Raw genomic sequence first — 9,133 nt, 5'->3', positions numbered from 1 at the left:
CCCTTCCTTAAAACCGTGACCATAGCCTTATCTATGGTCACGGTTTTGGCCGTGACCATAGCCTTATCTATGGTCACGGTTTTGGCCGTGACCATAGACCCTATGGTTACCCCTCCTTAAAACCGTGACCATAGCCTTATCTATGTTCACGGTTTTTGCCGTGAACATAGCTCTATGGTCACCCCACCTTAAAACCGTGACCATAGCCTTATCTATGGTCACTGTTTTTACCATGACCATAGCCTCTATGGTCACCCCACTTAAAACCGTGACCATAGCCCTATCTATGGCCATAGTTTTCACCGTGACCATAGCCTCTATGGTCACCCCTCCTTAAAACCGTGACCATAGCCCTATCTATGGTCATGGTTTTTCACCGTGACTATAGCCTCTATGGTCACCCTACCTTAAAACCGTGACCAGAGCCTTATCTATGGTCATGGTTTTTCACCGTGACCATAGCTTACCTATGGTCACCCCACAAAATCGTGACCATAGCCTTATCTATGATCACGGTTTTTACCGTGACCATAGCCTGTTTTGTTTTATGAGATTTAATTTTTTTTAAGCATAATCACATCCCAAAATGATGATAATTACAAAATAAATCTAAAAATAAAAAAAGATAATCAACAATTAAGATAAGTTGTAATTAAAGTAACCAGCTAACATATCAATATAGTTGAATGAATACACTTGTCTCAATCTTAGTTTTATACAGTGATATATACACTAACAATAAATAGATACTATTAACAGAATTGTTTCACAGGCATGAGAGCAATACAACTTAGACTCTGCTAGGATAGATTGTTTCTGGTATTGCTATTCTTTCTTCTCAAAACTCGAGAACTTTTTTTTTTTCAGCCACTTTACCATTTGAAAGCTCAGCACCTGCTTTATTAACATGCAAAATAAAGCCACATTAGACATAAACACCTACATTTATTCTTCTTCAACTTAGGAAAAAAAACATATTATAAAAACATATATACATCACAATATAGAACAAAAGAATCAGAATTTTAGTGGGATGAAATAGAATGAATCAATTTCATTATGAACCATTCCATTACAAAATGTAACCATTCAAACCGAACCATTCTAAGTTGTAAATTTAATTTAATTTCTTTCTAATTTAATTTAACTCACCTATATCAAAATTTTCACTGCTTTTGCAGTTGCTTTCGGGTTAAATGCTTTACAGGTCTCTCAGCCACAACAAATTTGTTCCCATCACGAGATCTCTCTCCAAAACCTGCCCAGACTGGCAAAAATAATAGTTCAGAAACAACAATCAAGTTTAATGAATACATCAAGGACATAATCTACGCAGAAGCATTTAGATCTTAAGAAACAGCCAACACGATTTTCACCAATGAACAATGATGCTTTAATTTATATTCAATAATAAATCCCACTTCCAAGAAGCTAATCCACTGGAAGGTTTCTCATTGTATATCAATGGATAGAAACCACACATGTACACAAACAAAAAGTGATTATTGAAGAGCAACACATACAACGAAGGTAATCGAAAAATACAAATTTTCAATCATCATCATCACAAAAAGTATACTTAAATATTACAAAAAAGAAACTTAAATGTGCATATTCCTTTCAGATATAAGAAGTATCAAACATCAGATATAAATACATTCTGTGATTTACTACAAAATTCTAGGAATTTGGATGAAATATGACCAATCATGAAAGCTTCATCCTAATACCTCCAAAATGATGCAAAACAATTGAAGCAGCAACAGTAACATTCAAAGAAGCAGTGCCACCTCCATATTGTGGGATATATACAAAGAAGTCATATATCTCACATTCTTTAGCAGAAAGGCCTGTACCCTACACAGCAATTTTCACAGGAATCAAACAAATTTCTAACGTGATTCTTATGCTCGTTGATCATTTTTAACAACAAACTCAACTATAATTTTTCAATCCAAATCATTATTAACTCATGTACATGAAAAATAGGAGCCACATCTTCATTAGTTACCTCAGTAATCCATGAATTGAAGGCAATAATTTCAACAAAATCAATAATCAAATAGCTATATGATAACGAAATCAATAACTCTTGCCTTATTGTCAAATTGGACCACCAAATTTTTCCATTCTCAGAACTTAAATCCAAAACCACTGTTAAGTGACTAAGGTATTCAGTACTTTGACGAATCTGAAATTAATTGTAGAACTCCATTTTATTGTAGGATCTGAAATGTGATAAGTATGCAATGAAAAAGAAGCAAAATAGTAAAAAGTTAGCAATCTGGCTTGAAGACTAAAGAGGTTGGCTATGTCAGTAAGGTGAGTCAAGGAGGAAATGGCAGAAGGAAGTTCTTCCAGAGAGACCCTTTCCTTGAAGACGCAGCGACGGCAAGCTCGAGAAATGACAGGTATGAATGGCGGTGCGGGCAGCACCTCCTTCTCCTCGCGGAACACTCCTTCTCTTCTCTGGCCATGGCGTTCCTCTCTCCTCCACCAAGTTTGACGATGACGGCACACCCCGAAGCAGCCCCAACAGCGACGACGACGAGGTGTAGCTACGCAAGCAGCGCCCCCTTCTCCGTCGCGTGCTTCCTTCTCCCCCTGTCCTTCTCTCTTCCCGATCTCTCTTCCTCTCCTCTGGCGCGCGACAGCAGCGGCGCTCCTCACAGCTCCATGGACGGCGACCGCGGCTGGGCAGCTTCTCCCTCCTCCGTTCTTCTCTTCTCTCTCGGCGTGGGTGAGGGGAAAAGTTGCCCGTGTGTGTTGTGTGAAGAGGGAGAGTGCGTATGCGTGAGTGAAGGGTGAGGGGTGAGGGAGAGGAGTGGCGGCTGAAGGGCAGCAAGAGGAGTTAGGATTAGGGTTTTTGAGTTTTAATTTGGAAATAAGGATTTGAGTAACTTTAATATAAAAAAAATATCTAATTGTAATTGAAAATTATATAAATTTAAATTAATTTATAATTCAAAATTTCAGAACTTTGATTTATTTACTTTTCAGTAAATACAATTTTTTGAGCAAGGAGGACACGGCGAGCGACAAGAGATGAGCACGATGACCCACGACGTGTGACGAATGACACAGAGAAGCTTGTGATTCGTTGGACAACCTCCTAAAACCGTTATTATAGATACTTCTAGGTCACTCTCCAAAACCGTGACCATAAACCTTTTTAGGTCATCCTTTCGTAAAACGGTGACCATAGACTCCTTTAGGTCACCTCCCAAAACCGTGACCATAGACCCTTTTAGGTCACCCTTTTGAAAAACCATGACCATAGACTCTTTTTGGTCATTGTAAAAAACCATGACCATAGACCCCTTTAGGTTACCCCCTAAAACCGTGACCATAGACCCTTTTAGGCCACCCTTCAAAACCGTGACCATAGACCCCTTTAGGTCACCCTCCAAAACCATGACCATAGACTCTTTTAGGTCACCCTTCTGAAAAACCGTGACCATAGACTCTTTTTGGTCACTGTAAAAAATCGTGACCATAGACACCTTTAGGTCACCCCCTAAAACTGTGACCATAGACCCTTTTAGGCCACCCCTCAAAACCGTGACCATAGACCCCTTTAGGTCACCCTCCAAAACCGTGACCATAGACTCTTTTAGGTCACCCCTCCGAAAAACCGTGACCATAGACCCTTTTTGGTCACTGTAAAAAACCGTGACCATAGACCCCTTTAGTCCACCCCCCAAAAGCGTAACCATAGACCCTTTTAAGCGACCCCCAAAATCGTGACCATAGACCATAGACCCTTTTAGGTCACCCTTTTTTGAAAAACCGTGACCATAGCCCCTTTTTGGTCACTGAAAAACCGCGACCATAGACCCTTTTAGGCCACCCCTCAAAACCGTGACCATAGACCCCTTTTAGGCCACCCTTTTTTAAAAAACCGTGACCATAGGTACTCTATGGTCACCCTTTCTAAAAAAATCGTGACACAAGCTTTTTTTTTGGTCACCCTAAAAAACCGTGACCATAGAGGGTCTATGGTCACGGTTTTTTACCGTGACAAAAAAAAACGTGGCCATAGACCCAAAATGTTGTAGTGAATTAATGCAAGTACTATTATTTTTCCTTCAATTCACGCCTACTTCTTCTCCAAGATATACTCTTGTTCTTAACTCAGTTAAGTTAGAATGAAGGGGTGACCCGTGACAATCACCCAATCTTCATTACTCGCTTAGCCAAGATCCGCGTGCCTGACAACCACAAGCGGTCTACATGATGTTCAATGTAGTCATTGGACGACAGTCGGAGTATATTCTCTTGGGTTTCTAATCAACGATTCACATCATCTCCCCTGACAACAGAGCATCTGAATATGAGATTAGAACCTTCGGGGTATAGGCTAGAACCATTGGCAGCATTCTTGAGATCTGAAAAGTCTAAACCTTGTCTGTGGTATTCCGAGTAGGATCTAGAAAGGGATGACTATGACGAGCTTCAAACTTGCGAATGTTGGGCGCAGTGACAGTGTGTAAAAGGACAATGGTCCTATTTCGACGCTAGCGGGAACCGACAGATGATTAGCCGTGCGGTAGCTGTACATGGTATTTTTTTATCTGAGACGAGAAATCCGACAGTTGATTAGCCGTACAGAGATCGTACATGGATTTGTTTTCATCCGAGAGGATCTTACAGCTTGCCATGGAAGGAGGTAACGCATGCTTGGAAGAATGCAGTAGAAAAGCAGAAGTTCAAAAGCAACAAAGCATCTCCAGACGCTTATCTGAAATTCCCACCAATGAATTACATAAGTATCTCTATCTTATTTTATATTTTATTTATATTTTAATTATCAAAACCTCATAACCATTTGAATCCGCCTGACTGAGATTTACAAGGATGACCATAGCTTGCTTCAAGCCGACAATCTCCGTGGGATTAACCCTTACTCACATAAGGTTTATTACTTGGACGACCCAGTGCACTTGCTGGTCAGCTGCACCAGAGTTGTGAAAAGTGTGAATCACAATTCCGTGCTACCAAGTTTTTGGCGCCGTTGCCGGGTATTGTTCGAGTTTGGACAACTGACGGTTCATCCTGTTGCTCAAATTAGGTAATTTTATTTTATGTTTAAGCTTTTTAATTTTTATTTTTTATTTTCGAAAAAAAATTTATAAAATCATAAAACCAAAAAGAATTTTGTGTTTCTTGTTTGAGTCTTGTGTCAAATTTTAAGTTTGGTGTCAATTGCATATTTTTAATTTTCACTAAAATTTTCGAAAATTCATGCATGTGTTCTTTCTTAATCTTCAAATTGTTCTTGATAAATTCCTTTGTTTGATCTTTGCATTTTCTTGCTTTGTGTCTTTTCTTGTTTTTCATATGCATTTTTTAATTATTGGTGTCTAAAGTTTAAAAATTTTTAAGTTTGGTGTCTTGCATGTTTTTCTTTTCTTAAAAAAATTTTCAAAAACATGTTCTTGATGTTCATCATAATCTTCAAAGTGTTCTTGGTGTTCATCTTGACATTCAAAGTGTTCTTGCATGCATTGTTAGTTTTGATCCTAAATTTTTATGTTTTGTTTCATTTTTGTTGTTTAAAGAAAAAAAAAAAGAGAAAACAACTAAATGATATCTTCTCTTTTTCTCTTTCCTCATTAAAATTCAAAAATAAAAAATATATCTTTCCCTTATTTTACTAATAAATTTCGAAATTTTTAATTGATTTAGTCAAAAAGTTTTAAAATTTAGTTGTTTCTTATTAGTCAAGTCAATATTTCAAAGTAAAAATTCTATTTTTTTCAAATCTTTTTAAAAAATTAAATCTTTTTCATTTTTTATATATTTTCGAAAACTTTAAAAATTTGATTTTCAAAATATTTTTCTTATTGTTATCTCATATTTTTGAATTCATTGCTAACATTTAATATTTAGATTCAAAAATTTCAAGGTTTTACTTGCCTATTAAGAAAGGTTCAATCTTTAAATTCTAGAATCATATCTTTTAGTTTCTTGTTAGTCAAGTAATCAACTTTAATTTCAAAAATCAAATCTTTTTAATTTCCTTTTTAAATCTTTCTCAAAATAAATTTGAATCATATCTTTTTCAAAATCAATTTCAAAATCTTTTCTAACTTCTTATCTTTTCAAAATTGAATTTCAAATCTTTTTCAATTAACTACTTGACTTTTTGTTTGATTTTAAAAGTTTACTATTTCATATCTTTTTCAAAACCACCTAACTACTTTTCTCTCTCTAATTTTCAAAAATCCCTCACCAGTTTTTCAAAATTCTTTTTAATTAACTAAATGTTTTAAATTTTAATTTTATTTTATTCCTTTTTATAATTTCAAATTTTAACTAAATTCTAAATTAAAAACAAAAATATTTTTCTTTTCTTTTAGATTAGTATTCAAATTCTGTCTCCCTCTCATCTCTTTCTATTTATTTATTTAATCATTAACACTTCTCTTCTTCTTAAAATTCGATCCCTTTCTCTCCGTCTATGTGTTCGAATTCTTCATCTCTTCTCTCTACATCACTCTTCTCTTCTTCTCTTCTTATACTCACATAAAGGAATCTCTATACTCTGACATAGAGGATTCATCTTCTTTTCTGTTCTCTTCTTTTTCATATGAGCAAGAGCAAGGATAAGAACATTCTTGTTGAAGCTGATTCAAAACCTTAAAGGACTCTAAAGAGGAAGCTAAGAAAACCTGAAAGAACATTCTTGTTGAAGCTGATCCGAAACCTGACAGAATTATTCGAAAAATAAGAAGAGATGGCCGAACCTAACAACAATGGTGGAGATGCAAGGAAGATGCTTGGTGACTTTATTTCACACTCTTCTGACTTCTATGGAAGGAGCATCTCAATTCCTGCAACTGGAGCAAACAACTTTGAGCTTAAGCCTCAATTAGTTTCTCTAATGCAACAGAATTGCAAGTTTGATGGACTTTCATTGGAAGATCCTCATCAGTTTTTAGCTGAATTCTTGCAAATCTGTGACACTGTTAAGGCCAATGGGGTTAATCCTGAGGTCTAAGGAATTATGCTTTTTCCCTTTGTTGTAAGAGATAGAGCTAGGACATGGTTAGACTCACAACCTAAAGATAGCCTAAACTCTTGGGAAAAGTTAGTCAATGCCTTCTTGGCCAAATTCTTTCCACCTCAAAAGTTGAGCAAGCTTAGAGTGGAAGTCCAAACCTTCAGACAGAAGGAAGGTGAATCCCTCTATGAAGCTTGAGAAAGATACAAGCAATTGATCAGAAGGTGTCCTTCTGACATGTTTTCAGAATGGAGCATCATATGTATATTTTATGATGGTCTGTCTGAATTGTCCAAGATGTCATTGGATCACTCTGTTGGTGGATCTCTTCATCTGAGAAGACGCCTGCAGAAGCCCAAGAACTCATTGAATTGGTTGCAAATAACCAGTTCATGTACACTTCTGAAAGGAATCCTGTGAATAATGGGACAACTCAGAAGAAAGGAGTTCTTGAGATTGATACTCTGAATGCCATATTGGCTCAGAATAAAATATTGACTCAGAAAGTCAATATGATTTCTCAGGGTCTGACTGGAATGCAAGCTGCTTTCTGTGGTACTAAAGAAGCTTCCCCTGAACAAGAAGCTTATGATCCTGAGGATCCTGGAATGGAAGAAGTGAATAACATTGGAGAATCCTATGGAAACACCTACAATCCTTCATGGAGAAACCATCATAATCTTTCATGGAAGGATCAACAGAAGCCTAATCAAGGCTTTAATAATAATAATGGTGGGAGAGCACGGTTTGGCAATAACAAACCTTTTCCATCATCTTTTTAGCAACAGACAGAGAATTTTAAGCAGAGCCACTCTGACTTAGCAACTGTAGTCTCTGATCTATCTAAGACCACTCTCAGTTTCATGATTGAAGCAAGGTCCTCTATTGAGTTAAATCTCAATTTGGTCCTTGAAATTTAGTCCGATGCTCAAAAAGACCCCTACAATTTCGTTGGCCCCAATTAGAACCTCCAAATTTGTAATTATGGCTCTAGCTTGCCCCTGCGATTATCTTGGTCAGCAGAATACTGATCTGATGCAATTACATAACATAGTGGACACTACTTAAATGACGGCGCATTAGTTTCGTCTAAATCCTTTGGAAACCACGTCATTTCAGTTTCTTGTTGGTTAAAACTCTCTTTCTTTCCACTAGGATGATCATAAGTTGCAAAACATCAAGAAAACCCTTACACTACGTGGTTTCCAAAGAGTTTGGGTGCAAAACCAATACGTCGTCGTTTAAATAGTGTCTACCATGTCATGCAATTGCGTTAGATCGGCATTTTGGTGACGGAGATGATCACAAGGGTAAGTTGAGCCACAATTGTAAATTTAAGGATTCTATTTGAGGCCAACGAAATTGTCGGGATCATTCTGAGTATCAGCCCAAATTTTAGGGGCCAAATTGAGATTTAACTCGTTCTCCATTAGAAATTTGAAGGCACAAGTGGGTCAGCTGAGTAAAAGAGTTACTGAATTCCCTCCTAGTACTCTCCCAAGCAATACAAAAGAGAATCCAAAGAGAGAGTGCAAGGCCATCTACACGTCCAACATGGTCGAAACTGTAGAGGAGGGAAAGGTAGTGATTTCTAGTGAGCAAGACCTTAATGGACATCCACTGGCCTCCAAGAAGTTCCCTAATGAGGAACCAAAGGAATCTGAGGCTCATATAGAGACCATAGAGATTCCACTGAATTTACTGTTGCCATTCATGAGCTCTGATGAGTATTCTTCCTCTGAAGAGGATGAAGATATTATTGAAGAGCAGGTTGCTCAGTATCTAGGAGCAATCATGAAGCTGAATGCCAAGTTATTTGGTAATGAGACTTGGGAGGATGAACCTTCATTGCTCATCAATGAACAGAATGATCTGGTTCAACTGAAATTACCTCAGAAGAAACAGGATCCCGAAAAGTTCTTAATAACTTGTACCATAGGCACCATGACCTTTGAGAAGGCTCTGTGTGACCTAGGGTCAGGGATAAACCTCATGCCCCTCTATGTAATGGAGAAACTAGGGATCTTTGAGATGCAAGCTGCAAGAATCTCACTAGAGATGGCAGACAATTCAAGGAAACAGGCTTATGGACTTGTAGAGGATGTCTTGGTGAAGGTCTATACATTC

At 37.3% G+C, this 9,133-nt stretch overlaps 1 protein-coding gene across 1 annotated transcript; it reads right to left on the bottom strand.

Moving 5' to 3' along the window:
* LOC107607377 lies at window positions 626-3,239 on the bottom strand. Its single transcript, XM_021107863.1, has 5 exons — window positions 3,110-3,239; window positions 2,511-2,831; window positions 2,289-2,480; window positions 1,199-1,267; window positions 626-899 (listed from the first exon to the last, which is right to left on the bottom strand). The coding sequence occupies exons 1-5, from the start codon at window positions 3,237-3,239 to the stop codon at window positions 826-828; spliced, it is 786 nt and encodes a 261-aa protein (XP_020963522.1). The 3' UTR covers window positions 626-825.

Source organism: Arachis ipaensis, chromosome B07, assembly GCF_000816755.2.
Source record: "Arachis ipaensis cultivar K30076 chromosome B07, Araip1.1, whole genome shotgun sequence".
In the NCBI taxonomy this organism is placed as follows: Eukaryota; Viridiplantae; Streptophyta; class Magnoliopsida; order Fabales; family Fabaceae; genus Arachis; species Arachis ipaensis.
The sequence above is the reverse complement of the archived record's forward strand: the minus strand, read 5'-3'. Positions and strand labels throughout refer to the sequence as shown.

Excerpts from the sequence above, each read along its gene's own strand:
- LOC107607377 (XM_021107863.1), bottom strand. The coding sequence starts at position 3,239 with ATGGTCACGGTTTTGGGAGGTGACCTAAAGGAGTCTATGGTCACCGTT. Across the intron at positions 2,832-3,109 it reads TATAATAACGGTTTTAGGAG|CCGCCACTCCTCTCCCTCAC; the intron begins GTTGTCCAACGA and ends GCTGCCCTTCAG. Across the intron at positions 2,481-2,510 it reads CTGCTTCGGGGTGTGCCGTC|GCCATGGCCAGAGAAGAGAA; the intron begins ATCGTCAAACTT and ends GGAGAGAGGAAC.